Source organism: Hyla sarda, chromosome 9, assembly GCF_029499605.1.
Source record: "Hyla sarda isolate aHylSar1 chromosome 9, aHylSar1.hap1, whole genome shotgun sequence".
Classification (NCBI taxonomy): Eukaryota; Metazoa; Chordata; class Amphibia; order Anura; family Hylidae; genus Hyla; species Hyla sarda.
In genome coordinates, this window is record NC_079197.1 from 67,075,265 (window position 1) to 67,096,134 (window position 20,870).

General features: G+C 46.3%; 1 protein-coding gene across 10 annotated transcripts in view; it reads left to right on the forward strand.

Annotated features, from left to right (window-relative positions):
* The window catches only part of LOC130290823 (diacylglycerol kinase eta-like), a 1,161,394-nt gene that overhangs the window by 490,818 nt on the left and 649,706 nt on the right, over positions 1-20,870 (forward strand). For all 10 annotated transcript variants that reach the window (XR_008847710.1, XM_056538928.1, XM_056538925.1 and 7 more), the window contains one exon: positions 1,144-1,306. Coding sequence is in view for 9 of the 10 variants with exons in the window: in XM_056538928.1 (XP_056394903.1) it covers positions 1,144-1,306 (163 nt within the window). In the remaining variant the exon portion in view is untranslated. The remainder of the gene's footprint in view (positions 1-1,143; positions 1,307-20,870) is intronic.

Here is a 20,870-nt window from a genome sequence, read left to right on the forward strand (position 1 = left end):
CCTATCCCCTATACCTCAGCGCTGGGACTGCTGTGTGATTGACACACAGGTCCCAGCACATGCGCCCCCTTTGTTTTTTATGTGTGCGCTGACTGACAGGAATTTACAGAGCAAGTGCTGGCTGCCCAGGCCAGCACTCGCTCCTGTTGTCTGACATCGCTGCCGGTACAATGCTAGAGGCAGGGAGCGAGTGAGCTCTCTGCCTCTAGTGAATGCAGGCACACACAAAGAAGAGAACGGGCACTGTTATTGCTTCCCCACCAAGCGCCTGCTCCCGCAGTTTGACATCTCCGTGTGCCTGTGCAATCCTAGAGAGCTCACTCGCTCCCTGCCTCTAGCGGTGTACCGGCAGTGATGTCAGACAGCAGGAGCGAGTGCCAGCGATTGCTGTGTAAATTCCTGTCAGTCAGCGCACACATTAAAATCAAAGGGGGCACATGCACTGGGACCTGTGTGTCAATCACACAGCAATCCCAGGGCTGAGGTATAGGGGATAGGCGTGGTGGCAGGAGGGCATAGCGAACCCATTGCCACGCCATCGGACTGTAAGTGACTGCAAAGAAAAATGTTTAAAACTGGAATAAAGAAGGTAAAAGTAATGCTAGATTATTAGTCTACACACAATACACAGACTATGGTTAGTTTATATGCCCCAAACGTCATCACAGTTGCGCTTTAAGTTGTTTTCTTGAATGAGTCTAAATGATTGCACAAAAATTTGCAACAATTTACCACAAAAAAATAAATAAAAATAAACAGGGTAAGGCTAGGTTTCCACACAGGTTTTTTCTGGCATTTTTGGAAAAATGCCACTGCAATTTTTGGACCAAAGCCAGATGTGTATGGAAGATGAATGGGGAAATATAAAGGAAGGATTTATAAATCTCCTTCCTACTGAATCCACTTCTGAGTTTGGCTCAAAAAATGTAGTGCCAGTTTTCCAAAGAATAATAAAAAATAAAAAAAACGTGTGGAAACCTTGCCTAAAACCAATGATAAATTTTCCCCATTTTGTCTTTTTATGCCACTCGTGCACTGCTCTGTACAGTCCATCAGGTATTGCTGTTGTTCAGGATTGTGATTTGATAGTACTGTAGTTTGCTGTCACCTGAACGTTTAGCATGCATAATTATTTTATTTCAGGCTTTTGGAAAGCTACATCTCCTGTCTCCTGTGCCAGTCCCCTCCTTGTGTTTGTAAATTCTAAAAGTGGAGATAACCAAGGTGTAAAGTTCCTACGCAAATTCAAACAGTTCTTAAATCCAGCTCAAGTGTTTGACCTTATGAATGGGGGTCCACAACTGGGGTGAGTATAAAATGATTGCTGTTACTTGAAGTATTCTGACAAAAATGTTTTGCCTTTAACATGTTAAAACACTATTTATTAAAAATAGTAAAACAGTAGAAACTGCACAGTCATAACATTCCTTGCATAGTACTAGTCTTTTAAGGTTTCCATAAGACTGGATTTGAGCATTACAGTCTCATATCCTTTTCGACTTTGAATACATTTGCTGTTGTAAGGTGTAGTATATGTATAAAGAATATCAATAAGGCATAGCTTACATAAAAATTATTTCATCCTGCTGATGTTCTTCCGTGGTAGTCTGAGTTTTTTTTAAAACAACAACAAAGGCCTAAACAACAAATCGGTGTGAACCGGGGCTCAAAGCAAAATATATCTGTAAGTAGTTTTGAGAATATAAAGTAAGGGCATAGCTCTATAGGGCTTTTGAGCTTAAACCCATATATACCTTTCACTAGTTAATTGACCCCTTCAACACTGAGATATCAAAAGTAAAAAAAATATGCCCCTGGTTAGTCACTCCACTCTGTTCACTGGTCCCCTACCCCCCCCCCTGATTGACAGCAACTAGGCAGTACTGGAATCAATGGATCTTCCCTGTAATCCAGCATCTGAGGGGAATGCCCACTGAACTCCAAAGCTGAATGTGGAGAATTTTATATGAAGTTTGTCCATCTACTCTTTTCCCACAAGTAAACAACCTATAGAAAGCTTATATAAACTCCTTCAGGATGGAGCTCATTTTGGCCTTAAAGGGGTACTCTGCCCCTAGGCTTCTTATCCCCTACCCAAGAATAGGGGATAAGATGTCTGATCGCTGGGGTCAAAATGTTCCAAGCGCTGGGGCAGCGGAGTACTTCTTTAAAGGGAACCAATCATCAGATTTTACCCTATATAACGCTTGGCAAAGCGTTATATAGGGTAAAATCTTTATTTTCACCATTCCCGGGGGATGCTCCTGCCCCCAGGGATGGTGAAGATATGAAGTTATAAACTAGTCACCGCCGCCGCCGTAAGTAGTCACCTGGGCAGGGAGCTCTTCTTATCTACTCCCGTTCTTCGGCCGGGAGCGATGCCCCCTCCGCTTGATTGATGGGCCGCGTCATCGCTCTGCTCCGTCCATTCAGTGAGCGGAACAATGACACGGCCCATCAATCAAGCGGAGGGGGCGTCGCTCCCGGCCGAAGAACGGGAGTAGATGAGGAGAGCTCCCCGCCCAGGTGACTACTGACGGCGGCGGCGGTGACTAGTTTATAACTTCATATCTTCACCATCCCTGGGGTCAGGAGCATCCCCCGGGAATGGTGAAAATAAAGATTTTACCCTATATAACGCTTTGCCAAGCGTTATATAGGGTAAAATCTGATGATTGGTTCCCTTTAAGGTCCATGACGCATTTTTAAAATCTGACCTGGCTTATTATGTGTAGCTTTGGAGTACTTTAACTTACCCTTGTGATTTTGAGACTCAAAAATTTCATGAAAAGTTAACATTTTCTAAATTTCAATTTCTCTGTTTGTAAGGAATTTAATCATGCCACATAAATTAGATATTGATTTACATTTACAATATGTCTTCTTAATTATGGTATCATTTGTTAAATATACTTTAACTTTTTTAAGATTATAGAAGGCTTAAAAGTTCTGCAGAAATTTTCACATTTTTCATGAAAATATTTCAAACCCGAAATTTTAAGGACCAGTTTGCTTTTTCATTGGATTTGACCCTTAAGGAATGTAGCAAGGGGTGCAGTGAGCATTTGGACCTCACAGGTGTCTGACAGATTTTTAGAACAATAGATCGTGAAAATGTAAGTTAAAATTTATACACTAACATGTTGTTGTAGCACGAAATATTACATTTTTGCAAGAGGTGAAAGGACAAAAGTCCTCAAAATTAGCAACACAATTTCTCCCCAGTCCTGAAATACCCAATATGTTGACATAAAGTGCTGTGCAGGCGCATGGGAGAAATATGCATTTGTAACACCCTCCTAATTAAGACTCCAGCATTGGAAGAGGGTTTTCTATGTTTTTTCACAACAATGCCTTACAAAGTTGCCTCAAACAGTAATAGTTCCCTCTCTGTGCCCCCCCCCCCTCACTGTGTCCCCATAATTGTAGGTTCCCCTATCTGTGCTCTGCTCCTCTGGACGATGTTAGAGGTGTGCTGCGTGATTGGTACGGATGTGCCTACTCACTGTGGTATGTCCGCTACCTTGTTGCAAGCTATGTATCAACCACTTCTCTTGAAGGTTGGGCACCATGGGCTGCGAAGGTTGCTGATGGCTTCTATTTCGATCATTGCACAAAAGCATTTTACGATACCTTTTGGACCAAGTACACCACCACCTTTTTGTACCATACATAGTTTTGCTCATGTACAAGGGTTAGGGACTTGATCCGAGAGATAAACTTCTCTCGTACACTAATTAATGTCCACAAAAGAATCAATGTAGTGGTACCTTGCACAGGGACAGGGGCTGCCATTTTGTGCATTGTGTTCAAAATAAGGAAATCCCTTTTGCCATTATACCTGACAAACAACATGTTTTCACAAGTAAGGGCCATTGAGATCATTGTAGGGTAGGATATCTTGGGAGGCTTCTTTGTTTTAGTTTTTTTGAACAGTGCCAAAAGCTGCATTGTCTCTGGTGGTGAAGGACTTGAAAAGGGGCATACTGGTCTAAAAGTTATCCACAGAGAGGGAGTAACCCTGATCCAGCAGTGGATGTCATAAACATGTGTAATGTAGGGCAGGGAAGAGTGAGCCCTAAGTGTATCCAATAACAATCTTTCCCTGCCTACTTGCACAAATTCCCTAAATGGCAGCTCACAACTTCACTAAATAAGGTGCAGCGGTATCATGGTTAAACATAATATACATTCTATGAAACAGTACTTTGCTCACAAAATATATGAAAACTATTGTACTATTATATGAAAAAAATATATACCAGGTGACTGTGATGCACGATGCCCTATGTGCCTAATTGCCAAACATAAGAAAGAAAAGTAGAAACAGATCTTCTAGGTATAAATATTCTATGTGTATATGTAGGTGTAAATGAATAGGAGTGTACAGAAAAACAGATATAGATATCATGGATAATAGATATGGCCAGTCGTATAAAGTTACAGATAGGATTTATTTAGCAAAGTTATGTGACTAACATCCTAGCATTACCCTTGCATTGAATGTAGTGTACAGTAAAAACATTACAGTACATAATTAAAATATAATAAAAAACGGAATTAAAAATACAATATTATAATCCACCTAATGCATACAAAGTTAGCACGATAAAAGTCCTGTTGCGGTGTAAAGAAATGTGAGGACACAAACCTCATAGGTTTCCGTAGCTGGTATCAATAACCCATATATTAAAAGTGCTGTAACAATGAAAGCGCTATTAAAATCTCTGTAGCAAAGTCTTGTATGTATGTGATATTATAAGCGATGCAACAGTCAAGCTATTTCCTTATGAAGTGGCACTTGCATTATCAATGTTACAGTCTATATTTGTATGGAACAGTTCATGCACCGCACCATTCACCAACTATAAGTCCCAGGATGTCTTGTCAACTCTAATTGTCAGAGCATATCAGGATGGCTGAGCTGCTCACTCCTCGCGCTTGCAAGCTGGCACAGACAGCGTCCATCCTGTAGGTCGAAGTTACTGACGGCCGAGGGGAGCAGATGAAAGCTGTAGAAATGTTTGTCCTGGTAAGAGCCGTGAGGTGGTAGATGTCAGTTGGGATGAGCGAATCGAATCTGACTAATCCGAATTCATTACGAATTTCAGGAAAAATTTTATTCGCAATGAATCCAAATATCGCCACGATTCGATAAAACAAATTGCTTCATTAAACTCCCTTTAGTGCGGTCCAGGCTCCAGGGCATCTAAAATGGTGGATCCACATGTGAGGATATGGGGCAAGGAACTCTGGGAAGGCGGGATGACCCAGAATCACATGCAGCATGCAGCCTATGATCAGCCAGCCAGCCCTGTGATGTCACAGCCCTATATAATTGGCAGCCATCTTGCGGCCAGCCATTCCAGCGTTTTATTTAAGAGAGTTTTATTGCAGAGAAAGATAGAGCAGTGTGTGTGTTGCACAGAAAAACAGCTTTACACCAGCGATTCACCACAAGCCCAAATTATTGCAGAAAAGCACTAACAGAGAAGGGAGAGAGAGAAAGAGAGAGGGAGAAAGTACACTTTTGGGTGTACTACACAGCAACTCTGTACTGCTGCAGTGGGATGTACAACAACTCTAAAGCTGATAGGGGCCAGTTAGGCTGAGCACTAAAAGCCATTGTCATCTGCTATTAGTGCATAATAATACTGTACTGGGCAGTACTATACAGCAACTCTGTGCTGCAGCACTAGTGTGTACTACAACTCCAAAGCTAATAGGGGTCAGTTAGGGTGAGCATGAAAAGCCATAGTCACCTGATTTTAGTTCCTCATACAGGTTGCGTAGCTGAGCGTATGGTCCTCTCATAAGTGTAAACTGTGCGTACATGTGGTGTAAATTTTTTTAGTTAATTTCGGCCTAATTACTGTGAAAGGCCAGCCAAAGCTAAAAACTTGTTTTTATTGCCTAATACAGATTTAGGCAGAGCGTATTGTCCACCTTTCATAAGTGTAAACTGAACGTACACCTACGAGGTGTACGTTTTTTTTCCTGTTGAACTAATTTGGGCCTAGTTACTGTGAAAGGCCAGCAAAGCTAAACACTTGTTTCAGTAGTCTAATACAGTTTTAAGCGTAGTGAAGCACATAGTCCTCCTCTCATAAGTGTATACTGTACGTACACCTACGTGGTGTACAATTTTGTTCCTGTTAAAGTCATAAGGGCCTTGTTACCCTGAAAGGCCAGCCAATACTACACACCTGCTTTTGTTACCAAATACAGTTTTAAGCGTAGTGGAGCGTATTGTCCTCCTCTCATAAGTGTAACATATACACACTCAGCTGGTGTATAAGTATGTCAGGCAGAGAAGTGCCAGGACGTGCACAGAGGAGTGGCAGATGCCTAAATTCATCAGGCAGAGGTCGCAGCAGACTAAGGGCGAGTGGCAGCAGGAGTCTCAGCAAGAGGCCTGAGCTCCCGGTATCAGCTAGTGGTCGTGTCCCAACCAGCAAATCATCTGCCGTCATTGATTGGTTAACTCGGTCATCCAATTCATCATAAGTGACCTCTGACACCCCTGTCAACAGTCGGTGGGTTCCTCAGACACAACCCTCAGTTGGCATAGCCCTGCAGTAGTCCCTGTCCTCCAATTGACTCTGTCCTATGCTGTTCCCTCCCCCACAGAAGTATTGCATGCTGTGCGTTCAGCTCCACTATTTAGTAGGGATGATCTACTAGAGGACAGTCAGCAGCTACTGCCCAGCCAACAAGTGGAGGAGACATCTGCCGCTTCCTCCGCTAGACGGGCAAGTAGAGATGAGGAGGGTAGAGTGGGAGTAGGTGTTGCGCACGTTCAGGTTCCTGAAGCAGACACTGTTGAGGAACCTGAGGAGGACATCAGTGACATGCTTTCTGTCATACCCATCTTCTGTTGGTCCAGATGCTCCTGCTCCTCCTACTTCAAGTCAGTCATTCCGCCAGCAATCCATCAGCGAAGCCATGTCCAAGAGACAACAGTGTGCGCCCACTCATCCAACGGTACAGAAGCTGAACGTGCTCCTGTCCAAGTTGCTGGTGCTGCAGTTCCTCCTTTTTCAAATGGTGGACTCTGCACCTTTCAGAGAACTGATGGCTTGTGCCGAGCTGAGGTGAAGAGTCCCAAGCCGTCATTTCTTTGCGAAAAAGGCAATACCAGCCCTTCACAATTTTGTGGAACAGTAGGTGTGCCAGTCCTTGAGCCTGTCGGTGTGTACCAAACTTCACTGCAGCGCCAATGTGTGGAGCTGTAACTACGGTCAGGGACAATACATGTCCTTTACGGCCCACTGGGTGAATGTGGTTCCTGCACAGCCACAACAGCAACTTGGACTTGTCACGTCGCTTCTGCCTTCATGCTCTCAGGCCATTGGTCCTGCGACAGTGTGCGACTCCGCCTCCTCATCCTCCACCGTGTCCTCAGCCTCCACAAGTCTCAGTTCCCCTCCAGCATACCATGTGTCCAGGGCACGGCGGTGTCACGCTGTTCTTCACATTGTTTGCCATGGCGAACAGAGTCACCCAGGGGCAGAACTGCTAAAAGTCATTCCTGGCTATCGAATCATGGCTTAGTCCACAAAAACTGGAAATGGGAACCATGGTGACCGATAACAGGAAGAACATCTTATCTGCGCTGCGTCAAGGAAGCCTGACCCATGTGCCCTGCATGGCACATGTGTTAAATCTGGTTGTCAAGTGGTTTATGAAGTGTTCCCCCATCTGCAAGACATCCTAACAATGGGAAGAAAACTTTGCATGCATTTCAGCCACTTGTACACTGCAAAGCACACCCTTCTTAAGTTGCTACAAAAAATATATCAAGGGGAAAATTCGAATCGCATCCCAAGCCACTTACATGTCCCGGTCCCCGGCTGTCATGTTCTGGCGCGCGCGGCTCCGCTCTCTAGGGCGCGCGCGCACCAGCTCTCTAAGATTTAAAGGGCCAGTGCACCAGTGATTGGTGCCTGGCCCAATCAGTCTAATTAGCTTCCACCTGCTCCCTGTCCATATAACCTCACTTCCCCTTTCCTTCCTTGACGGATCTTGTTGCCTTGTGCCAGAGAAAGCGTTTAGTGTTGTCCAAAGCCTGTGTTTCCAGACCTTCTGCTATTGCTATTGACTACGAACCTTGTCGCCTGCCACGACCTTCTGCTACGTCTGACCTTGCCTGTGCCTAGCCCTTCTGTCCCACGCCTTCTCAGCAGTCAGCGAGGTTGAGCCGTTGCCGATGGATACGACCTGGTTGCTACCGCCGCAGCAAGACCATCCCGCTTTGCGGTGGGCTCTGGTGAAAACCAGTAGCAACCTAGAACCGGTCCATCGGTACGGTCCACGCCAATCCCTCGCTGACACAGAGGATCCACATCCAGCTAGCCGAATCCGAACAGTAGATCCGGCCATGGATCCCGCTGAGGTGCCGCTGCCAAGTCTCGCTGACCTATCCACGGTGGTCGCCCAGCAGTCGCAGCAAATTGCCCAACAAGGACAGCAGCTGTCGCAGTTGACCGCCACGTTACAGCAACTTCTGCCACTGCTGCAGCAGCAACCATCTCCTCCGCCAGTTCCTGCACCTCCTCCGCAGCGAGTTGCCGCTCCTGGCCTCCGCTTGTCCCTGCCGGACAAATTTGATGGGGACTCTAGACTCTGCCGTGGCTTCCTGTCTCAATGTTCCCTACATATGGAGATGTTGTCGGACCAATTTCCTACAGAACGGTCTAAGGTGGCGTTCGTAGTGAGTCTTTTGTCTGGAAAGGCCTTGTCTTGGGCCACACCGCTCTGGGACCGCAATGATCCTACCACAGCCACAGTCCAGTCCTTCTTCGCTGAAGTCCGTAGTGTCTTTGAGGAACCAGCCCGAGCTTCTTCTGCCGAGACTGCCCTGCTGAACCTGGTCCAGGGTAATTCTTCAGTAGGCGAGTACGCCATCCAATTTCGTACTCTCGCCTCCGAATTATCTTGGAATAACGAGGCCCTCTGCGCGACCTTTAAAAAAGGCCTATCCAGTAACATCAAGGATGTGCTGGCCGCACGAGAGATTCCTGCCAACCTGCAAGAACTTATCCATTTGGCCACCCGCATTGACATGCGTTTTTCTGAAAGACATCAGGAGCTCCGCCAGGAAAAAGACCTTGATCTCTGGGCACCTCTCTCACAATATCCTTTGCAATCTACCCCTGTGACTCCCGCCGAGGAGGCTATGCAAGTGGATCGGTCTTGCCTGACCCATGAAGAGAGGACTCGCCGTAGGGATAAAAATTTATGTCTGTACTGCGCTAGTACCGAACATTTCTTTGTGGATTGCCCTATTCGTCTTCCACGTCTGGGAAACGCACGCACCCAGCTCACGTGGGTGTGGCGTCTCTTGGTACGAAGTCTGCTTCTCCACGTCTCACTGTGCCCGTGCGGATTTCTCCTTCTGCCAACTCCTCCTTCTCAGCTGTGGCCTTCTTGGACTCTGGTTCTTCTGGAAATTTTATTCAGGCCTCTTTGGTGAATAGCTTCTGCATCCCGGTGACCCGTCTCGTCAAGCCGGAGTGAAGTTGGACTGCACTGTGCGTTACCGCACAGAGCCCTTGCTTATGAGCATTGGACTGCATCACGAGAAAATTTAATTTTTCGTCCTGCCCAATTGCACCTCTGAAGTCCTCCTCAATCTGCCATGGCTCCAGCATCATTCTCCCACCCTTGACTGGACCACCGGGGAGATCAAGAATTGGGGTCCTGCTTGCCGCAAGAAATGCCTCACGTCTGCTCCCAGTCCCGTCTGTCGGGCCTCAGTGTCTCCTCCTGTGCCTGGTCTCCCCAAGGCCTATCAGGACTGTGCAGTGCCTCCTCATAGCCCCCGTCCTGGTGACACTCTGCCCCCCCTCCCCATTCCCACTTCTTCTGGATTACCGGCCGCTGATGTAGCTACCCAGGACTTTTTTTTGTTCCAGAAGGAACAAAGTTAAAGGGACAAGGAGACAAAGAGAGGGGGAGACCTAAGGGGGGGGGGGTACTGTTACGCTGAGCGCTCCGGGTCCCTGCTCCTCCCCGGAGCGCTCGCGGCGTTCTTCTTTCTGCAGCACCCCGGTCAGACCCGCTGACCGGGAGTGCTGCACTGTCATTCACGATGGGGATGCGATTCGCATAGCGGGACGTGCCCACTCGCGAATCGCATCCCAAGCCACTTACCCGTCCCGGTCCCCGGCTGTCATGTTCTGGCGCGCGCGGCTTCGCTCTCTAGGGTGCGCGCCCCAGCTCTCTAAGATTTAAAGTCTGTGATCTACAAGTACACCCAGATCCTTCTCTACCAGTGACTCTGCCAGTTTAATCCCCCCTAAGACATACGATGCATGCATGTTCTTAGTACCCAGATGCATAACTTTACATTTATCCACATTGAACCTCATTTGCCAAGTGGATGCCCAGACACTTAATCTATCCAAGTCATCTTGTAACTTATGCACATCCTCTATAGACTGTACTGTGCTACAAAGCTTGGTGTCATCTGCAAAGATAGAAACAGAGCTGTTAATGCCATCCTCTATATCATTGATAAATAAATTAAACAACAGCGGTCCCAGTACAGAACCTTGGGGTACACCACTAATAACCGGGGACCAATCAGAGTACGAATCATTGACCACCACTCTCTGGGTACGATCCATGAGCCAGTGTTCAATCCAGTTACAAACTAAAATTTCCAAACCCAAAGACCTTAACTTACCTGTCAGACGTCTATGAGGGACAGTATCAAATGCTTTAGCAAAATCCAGAAACACTATATCCACAGCCATTCCTCTGTCAAGGCTTCTACTCACCTCTTCATAAAAGCAAATTAGATTGGTTTGACAACTTCTATCCTTAGTAAACCCATGCTGGTTATCACTTATAATACTATTATTCCCTGTGTATTCCTGTATGTAATCCCTTATAAGTCCTTCAAACAATTTACCCACAATGCACGTTAAACTTACCGGTCTATAGTTTCCTGGGGAAGACCTAGTGCCCTTCTTGAAGATTGGCACCACATTCGCCTTGCTCCAGTCCCTTGGCACAATACCAGACACCAGTGAATTTCTAAATATCATGAACAAGGGTACAGATATTACTGAATTTACCTCTCTAAGAACTCTTGGGTGTAGTCCATCTGGCCCTGGAGATTTGCTTACATTTATATTACTTAACTTACCTTGTACCATCTCTACATTAAACCAGTTCAGTACATTACATGATGTGTTACCAGCACTGACATGTCCAATGTCAGCTCCTCCTTCTTCCATAGTATATACAGAACTAAAGAACCCATTCAGTAGCTCCGCCTTCTCTTGATCGCCCGTGACAACCTCCCCATTGTCATTATGTTATCCCTAAACAAGGGGAGAAAAATAGGTGCCAAGGGAATTAATGGGGGCCTACGGGCTCTATTCTAAGCCCTGTTAATGGCTATACTATGGCCCTGAACCTAAGCGGCATTGATGAAGGGCGGTACCGAAAATGGGATACCTCCTAATATGTCCCTAGAAACCTAACTCTAAAGAGGTGGAGCTAGACGTCGAGTCCATTGGGACCCTCCCTATCTACCTATCGTCACCTCTAATTGTCACCTCCAAAAACTCCCCCCCCCCCCCCAAGAGGAATAGATCAAATTAAGGGGGAAAAAATAAGCTGCTCGTTTAATCCGTGGGGTGCCATGGTGTGGAGTTTAAAAATCCACTTGCAGTCAGACTGGAGCAGCCGCCTGTCCTGATCCCCCTCCTCGTGGCGAAGGACTTACATGTTCGATCCCCACAAATCTAAGTCCCCTGCTATCACCCCCATGAACCTCTCTCATGTGGACCGATATAGGTGTGTCCCTGCTGTTCTTGATATCCCCTAGATGTTCGAGGATTCTCTTACGGAATTCCCTAAGTGTTTTCCCTACATATCGTTTACCGCAAGGGCACGGGGCAACGTACACAATGGATCTAGTGGTGCAATTAATGAAGCTTTTGATGCCATGCGCTTCACTTGTTCGCAGATCTCTCAATTCCCGGACCTTGTCCACATTGCCACATGCCCTACAATGACCGCAGGGAAAACAGCCCACTATTTGGGTTCTGGTCATCCCGGTTTCTCTACTGTTGATCTTAGGGGTCAAGTGACTATGTGTTAGAATGTCAGCTAAATTTTGTCCCCTACAGTAAGTGATGGATGGTAATTCACTGAGAACCTCCTCCAAATCTGGATCCAATTTTAACACATTCCAATGTCGCTCAAAAATGCTGCGTACTTGTGGAGCCTCGCTGTCAAAGGTCCCCACTATCCTAATGGGCTGCTTGTCAATCACTCTATGTTTCGGCACCAGTAATCTCTCTCTAGGGGTCTCCAAAGCTCTCCGGAAGGCAGGCTTCAGGACTCAATCAGGGTAACCTCGTTCAAGGAACCTGCGTCTAAGGTCTGACACCTTCTCCTTGAAAAGAGGAAGTAGAAAAAACAGAACCTTTTGGTGGGCGCTGATCGCAGAGTCCAAAGATGTCAAACGCAATGGTGTCAGGAAAAAGTGCTAAAAGGCACTATGTTTATTAACAAGGTTCCAATAACGCGTTTTGGAGGATAACCTCCTTCTTCAGATTAGCATACAAGCATGGGCAGCATACAGTGCTATTTATACAATAAAATGAGCACCCACTTAAGGTGGGTGGAGCTAAACAAACAATATAGACTCACTAGTCTAGTTACAAAACTATAGTAAAAGTTTAAATTAAAACTACAGCCAGTCATAACCGAGATGCACAACAGATAATCATCAAAAAGTCAATACAGTTAGCGTTTGTAGAGTTGCATAACTATAGGTCACAGCATGCCCTCTGCTCTCATGCTTCGGCAGTACTGCTCTCATGTAGTACTGCCGGAGCATGAGAGCAGAGGGCCTATAGTAAAGTGTTCGACGGGCGCAATAGAGGGCTCAGAAGCGAAGGAGCGACAAGGGGATTTTGGAGAGTACGTTTTTCTGAAATGGTTTTTGGGGGGCATGTTGCATTTAGGAAGCCCCTATGGTGCCAGAACAGCAAAAAAAAAAAAAACACATGGCATACCATTTTTTGAAACTAGATCCCTTGAGGAACGTAACAAGGAATAAAGTGAGCCTTAATACCCCACAGGTGTTTCACGCCTTTTGCATATGTAAAAAAATTTAAAAACATTTTCACAAAAATGTGTGTTTCCCTCCAAATTTCTAATTTTTGCAAGGGTTAATAGCAGAAAATACCCCCCAAAATTAGTAACCCCATCTCTTCTGAGTATGGAAGTACCCCATAAGTTGACCTGAAGTGCACTACGGGCGAACTACAATGCTCAGAAGAGAAGGAGTCATATTTGGCTTTTTGAGAGCAAATTTTGCTCGGGGGCATGTCGCATTTAGGAAGCCCCTATGGTGCCAGGACAGCAAAAAATACCCACATGGCCTACCATTTTGTAAACTAGACCCCTTGAGGAACGTAACAAGGAATAAAGTGAGCCTTAATACCCCACAGGGGTTTCACGACTTTTGCATACGTACATTTTTTTTTAACTAAAATGTGTGTTTCCCCCCCCCCCCCAAATTTCACATTTTTGCAAGGGTTAATAGCAGAAAATACCCCCCCAAATTTGTAACCCCATCTCTTCTGAGTATGGAGGTACCCCATAAGTTGACCTGAAGTGCACTACGGGCAAACTACAATGCTCAGAAGAGAAGGAGTCATATTTGGCTTTTGAAGAGCAAATTTTGCTGGGGGGCATGTCGCATTTAGGAAGCCCCTATGGTGACAGGACAGCAAAATAACCCCCACATGGCATACCATTTTGGAAACTAGACCCCTTGAGGAACGTGACTGTCACGATTCGGCTAGCAGATAGTGGATCCTCTGTGTCAGCGAGGGATTGGCGTGGACCGTGCCGGTGGACCGGTTCTAAGTAGCTACTGGTATTCACCAGAGCCCGCCGAAAAGCGGGATGGTCTTGCTGCGCCGGTAGCAACCAGGTCGTATCTACTGGCAACGGCACAACCTCGCTGACTGCTGAAAAGGCGTGGGACAGAAGGACTAGGCAGAGACAAGGTCAGACGTAGCAGAAGGTCGGGGCAGGTGGCAAGGTTCGTAGTCAATATGGAATAGCAGGAGGTCAGGAACACAGTATGGGTAACACAGTAATAGCTTTCTCAAGGCACGAGGCAACAAGATCCGGCAAGGGAGTGCAGGGGAAGTGAGGTATAAGTAGGGAAAGCACAGGTGGAAACTAATCAGGGAGATTGGGCCAGGCACCATCATTGGTGCACTGGCCCTTTAAATCTCAGAGAGCTGGCGCGCGCGCACCCTAGAGAGCGGAGCCGCGCGCGCCAGAGCATGACAGCCGGGACCGGGACAGGTAAGTGACCTGGGATGCGATTCGCGAGCGGGCGCATCCCGCTATGCAAATCGCATCCCCGCCGGCAATGTCAGTGCAGCGCTCCCGGTCAGCGGGTCTGACCGGGGCGCTGCAGGGAGAGAAACGCCGCGAGCGCTTCGGGGAGGAGCAGGGACCCGGAGCGCTCGGCGTAACAGTAACAAGGGGTAAAGTGAGCATTTACCCCCCACTGGTGTCTGTCAGATCTTTGGAACAGTGGGCTGTACAAAATGTTTAATTTGCACAGCCCACTGTTCCAAAGATCTGTCAGACACCAGTGGGGTGTAAATTCTCACTGCACCCCTCATTACATTCCGTGAGGGGTTTCGTTTCCGAAATGGAGTCACACGTGGGGTTTTGTTTTTTTGGCATTTGTCAAAACCGCTGTAACAATCAGCCACCCCTGTGCAAATCACCTCAAATGTACATGGTGCACTCTCCCTTCTGGGCCTTGTTGTGCGCCCCAGAACACTTTGCGCCCACATATGGGGTATCTCATTACAAATTTTGCGGGGCTTTTTTTCCCTTTTACCTCTTGTCAAAATGAAAAGTATAGGGCAACACCAGCATGTTAGTGTAAACAATTTATTTTTTTACACTAACATGCTGGTGTAGACCCCAACTTCACCTTTTCATAAGGGGTAAAAGGAGAAAAAGCCCCCCAAAATTTGTTAGGCAATTTCTCCCGAGTACGGCGATACCCCATATGTGACCCTAAACTGTTGCCTTGAAATACGACAGGGCTCCAAAGTAAGAGCGCTATGCACATTTGAGGCATGAATTAGGGATTTGCATAGGGGTGGACATAGGGGTATTCTAAGCCAGTGATTCCCAAACAGGGTGCCTCCAGCTGTTGCAAAACTCCCAGCATGCTTGAACAGTCAACGGCTGTCCGGCAATGCTGGGAGTTGTTGTTTTGCAACAGCTGGAGGCTCCATTTTGGAAACAGTGGCATTTTTCATTTTTATTGGGATGGGGAGGGGGGCTGTGTAGGGCTATGTGTAAGATATGTGCTATGTGTTAGTGTAGTGTTTTTAGGGTACAGTCACATGGGCGGGGGATTACAGCGAGTTTCCCGCTGCGAGTTTGAGCTGCCGCGCAAAATTTGCTGCATCGTAAACTTACAGCCTGATACTCACTGTAAGCCCCCTGCCCATGTGAATGTACCCTGTACATTCACAGGGGGGGGAGGGGGAGAAGAACCTCCAGCTGTTGCAAAACTACAACTCCCAGCATGCACAGTCTATCAGTGCATGCTGGTAGTTATAGTTTTGCAACAGCTGGAGGCACACGGGTTGGGAAACACTGAGTTAGGAAACAGACAATGTTTCCCAACCAGTGTGCCTCCAGTTGTTGCAAAACCACAACTCCCAAACATTCTCAGGCATGCAGGAAGTAGTAGTTAGGCAACATCTTTAGAGCCAGATGTTGCCGAACTACAGCTCCCAGCATGCTTGGAGTTGTAGTTTTGCAACGTCTGGAGGACCACAGTTTGCATACCACTAATACAGTGGCTCCCAATCTGTGCCCTTCCAGATGTTACAAAACTACAACTCCCAGCATGCCTGGACAGTAAGGGCATGCTGAGAATGTGTAGTTTTGCAACATCTGGAAGGGCACTGATTGGGAACCACTGTATTAGTGGTCTCCAAACTGTGGACCTCCAGATGTTGCAAAACTGCAACTCCCAGCATGCCCAGACCCCAAGGGCTGTCTGGGCATGCTGGGAGTTGTAGTATACAGGGTCCCATTACAGCAATGCATGTCGCTTTACGGCGACGTGCATTGCTGTAAAGGGCCGGACCGCGGCTGAAGAGGAACTCACCTGTTGCCGCCGCCATCCTCATCGCTGGGATCTGGGTCTTCAGGGTTGAGGTAAGTACCGGGGCCGGGCCCCAGCACTGCCCCGTCCCCCACCCTCCAGTCTTCCTAGCGTCCTCTCCGGACTTCCAGGGGCCGGGCAGGGTGGGAGGAAGTAACCGCCCCCCCCTGCGATTGGTCGGTAGCTAACTGATGGATCGCAGGGGATAGGAGGAGGTGGCAGGCCTGCCACCTCGCCCCTATACTCCAGCATGATCCTGGCTGTCTGTGACAACCGGGATCATGCAAAATTACCGGGCGGTCAGGTCCCAGAGACCCGATCAGCCCGGTATCGCCGCAGATCGCAGGGGCGACTTCCCTCGCGATTTGCAGACATGGCCCCCCTCGGCGTTTGCCCTGGATGCCTGCTGAAGCATTTCAGCAGGCATCCGCTTCCGATCTCTGCCAGAGGCGCGGCAGAGACCGGAGAAACACCAGGACGTACTAGTACGTCCTGGGTCCTTAAAGCCCAGGGTGCCAGGACGTTCTAGTACATCCTGGGTCCTTAAGGGGTTAAACTACCGTCTGCTCCCTTAGAGATAAACACATCCAAAAATGCAAGACCACTTACAGAAGTCTCACTGGTAAAAAATAACCCAATCTCATTGGTGTTTAAAGAGTTTAGTAAGCACTCAAATTGCGCCTGGGTCCCTGTCCACAAGATGAAAATGTCATCTATATATCTGGACCAGGAGATAGCAAATTCAGAAAAAACTTCTCTCTCATCTTGGAAGGTGATGGTGGCCTCCCACCAACCCAGGAGCAAATTAGCATATGAGGGGGCACACGGGCTCCCCATAGCTATGCCCCTGAGTTGGTGGTAATACCTTCCATTAAAGAGAAAGAAATTGTGGGTTAATAGAAACTGCAAGAGGTCCAGAACAAAACGGTTGTGAGTCTGCATAAACGAGCCCCTTGTGGATAGAAAATAACTGACTGCCCACTTAAACCAATGTCATGTGGGATTGAGGAATATAACGCTTCAACATCTATACTCGCGAGTATGGTATCTGCTTCCACTATAATCCCCTCCAACTTGTTTAGGAGATCCATTGTGTCGCGAGTATAGGAGGGAGGCGTCAAAACTAATTATCTCAAGATCTTAACTAGGTAAATGCCTATATTATGATTTAGGCCCCCAATGCCCGATACAATAGGTCTCCCTTTTAAAGGTGACAACCCCTTATGAATTTTAGGTAATGCATAAAAAGTAGGGGTCATAGGGGCACTGGGCATTAGGAATGCATGTTCATGTGCATCGATTATACGGTCCATCTTGGCCTGATCAAGAATCTGTGATAGTGTCCTCAGATATAGTTGTGTAGGGTCCCCACTCAGAATCTCATAAGTCTCAGTATCACTGAGTAACCTATAACACATTTCAATATAAGTGTCCCGGTCCATCAAAACAACGTTGCCTCCTTTATCAGAGTTCTTAATAATTAGGTCCTTATTTTGAGCAAGGGATTTCAAAGCCATTTTTTCATTTCTAGTACAATTATAATGTAATAAATCATAGGATGGTACAATGGAGTCCAAATCTCTACAGACTAAATCAGAAAACACCTCAACACATGAGATGTCATTTAGAGGAGGGAAGGATTTATTCTTTGGTCTACAGTCAGTAAACGGACCTTCACCTCTCTGTCTCTCATTAGCCTCTAGTAGGGAGGACAATTCCCTTGTGGGTTGTAGGTCCTTAGGTGCGATGCCCAAATCATGGGCCTCTCTCCTGTTTCTTATTTTGTGGAATTTGTGCCAACGCAATTTGTGGAGGAATAAATTCAAATCCTTAACCCAGTTAAATTTGTCAAAGGAAGTAGTAAGTACAAAAGAAAGTCTCTTGCTCAAAACCTGTTCTTGCTCATCCGTTAAAGGAAAACGTGAAAGGTTCAATATCTGATTTGCATCGCCCCCATCTTTCAACCGTACCGAGGTTTATCCTGCCGTATCCGAAGTTCGTACTGGTCACTCGGCTCCGTCCCTAAAAAAGGAGCTGCAGATGAAGAAGTAGGACCAGAGGAAGCAGATGAAGGGGGACCACATTGTGAATAATCGTTAGAATTCTGAGATGGTCTAGGTCCTCTTACTCTCTGATACCTAGATCATCGGCCTCTCTGACCTCTAGGGTTTCCACATCCCCTATCTGTACGTCCACCTGCCCTCTCTGTGTTGTAATAGTCAGTATCTGTAGTTGTGATATCTGTATCTGATTCCCTTTGGCTGGGTCGTTTGAGGACGGAATAGGCCCGATTCTCTCGGAAGTAATGCAAGTCTCTAACAAATTGTGAGTGCTTGCGGCCCTTCAGGTAAAAATGAAACCTGTCAATATTGTTTTTAAGTTGGATCTCTTTTGAATTGAACTCTGGATCCCCCTTAAATTTTATGACAACCTCTCTTTGCTCCCCAAGCTTCTTTTCTGAGTTTGCTAGATTAATTCTCTCTTCCTCCAAGAGGATATGCAAGAAACTGAGGGAGCAAGTAGTGGCCGTCTCCTCCCACTTCTTAAGAACTTCAGGTGACCTAAGTCTCTGTGCAGGCAGCACAGGGATCCTGAGACCTCTGGGAACTATTTATTTTTAATGTAATTGTCAAAGCACCGAACTTCCCAAAACGACAGGGCAAATTGTTTGTGACAATGAGTCAATTTCCGGAATGCAGCTTTCAAAGAAGGGGTCGGTCTAATCTGTGAGTATGTTTTATCAGAAAAAATGTCTTTGGCTTCAGTGAGCCACTCCTCCACATTCAAAGCCCCAGTAACAAAGCCAGCCATTCAAATAAATAAAGATCAAATATTATTAAATGCGATTGTAACGGATCACAAGAAAACCGGAAAACGGCCCTTCAGACTTTTGATGCTACAAAAAATATATCAAGGCGAAAAATCAATATATGGGGTGTCGCTAAAATATAACATAACATATAACAATATAAAATTCTTCTCTAAAAGCCACCAGATAGAAAGTAGTGCAACCCAATTACTACAAAGAAACCATGAAACCTATTGGCCCATAGTAGTTGGCCAGGTGGTTTCAAAAAAGAGCTACTCACTGCTTTTCTTATGTGCAATGATAGTTCACTTGTGGTATAAAATAGAGGGATCCCTGTGGGGAAGGGATAAGGTCATATGTAATATAACGCTGTATAAACACAATCAGGAGCCCAGACATGTGTGTAGATAGTTTCAGCCTACAGTGCCTGATTGTAGAAAGAATCGCAGTGGCAGGAAGCCAGGGAAATAGCCCCGTGCGTAGTATTGCTCGCGGTGGAGCTGGAGCCTGGTGAACAGCGTCACACTTCCGCATTATAGGCATGTTCCGATGCGCACCCCTCCCGATGTCAGAGGAGGGGGCAGACCATACTCATACAAGCATCGTCATGGCGCTGCGTTGTAGAGCGGTCACCTGCCCGGAAGTGGGCATGTAAGTAGAATCCAGATTCACCATATTGGTTAATGGCAAACATAAAGGCTAATGGGTGAGGAGCTATGGGCAAGGAAAAACCATACTCAACCGTATATTATTATTTACATAATCATTACTCAAAACAGACCACCAGAACAGTGGCCATATCAACCCGACAGCGAGATCCATTTAGATATCAATGTAAATAAAGTATCAATGTTAGAATGTAAATTAGATGATGCATTACATCCGGGTTACTCAGCCAGGATATATAATCATGTGATAACTTGATTATCTTTAATCTTTTCAATTGTTAGGCCCTCTGGTCTCATTGGGCTGCTGACACCTCTAGGCTCTGTAATTGTGCCGCCATGTGATTTCCTTATTATATTGGGTTTTGTGGTCATACAGTATTAGGTCAAAGTAAACGCTTCGGGCACCTGGGACATTAAACTTGTGAATCTTATCAAAATCTTCAATTTAAATGTAAAAAAATCTCTTCAATCTTTTCAATTGTGAGGCCCTATGGTTGTCATTATACATTACCTGTGGAATTACCACAAGAATCCAATGAAACAGGTTGGAGCGAACAATGAATCCTAACTGATTAAATGAAACATTCACAGTTTCACAGTCAGGGGGGCGCTGAGAGGCAGGGGCTGGAAAAGGTGGTAGCTCACCTTGCGAAGGACCGCCAGCTTGATTTTAAGAAACAAGTATGAGCTTTTTCACTGCAGCAACTTATAGCAGTATGCACCCACTTATCCAACGGTGTAGAAGCTGAATGTGCTCCAGTCCAAGTTGCGGGTACTGCACTCCTTCCCTTTTCAAGTGGACACTCAGAGCATGGTGGCACCAACTGGCACCAGACTTGCCTTCCAATGATTCCTCAAAAAGGGATTGAAAGTTTGCTCATTCCAATTACCAGACTCTGTCATTGTTCCGCCATGTAATCTCCTCATTCTACTGGCACATTAAACTTGTGAATCTATTGTGAATCTATTCAAAATCTAAAAATAAATGTAATCTTTTCAAGACTGAGACTATTGTCGTCATTATATATTACCTCTGGAATTACCACAAGAATCCAATAAAACAGTTGGAGCGACAAAAATGAACCATAACTGATTAAATGAAACATTCGCAGTTTCACACAGAGTAAGACAGTTGGGGGGGGGGGGGGGACCGAGAGGCAGGGGCTGGAACAGGGGGTAGCTCGCCTCACGGTGGACCACCAGC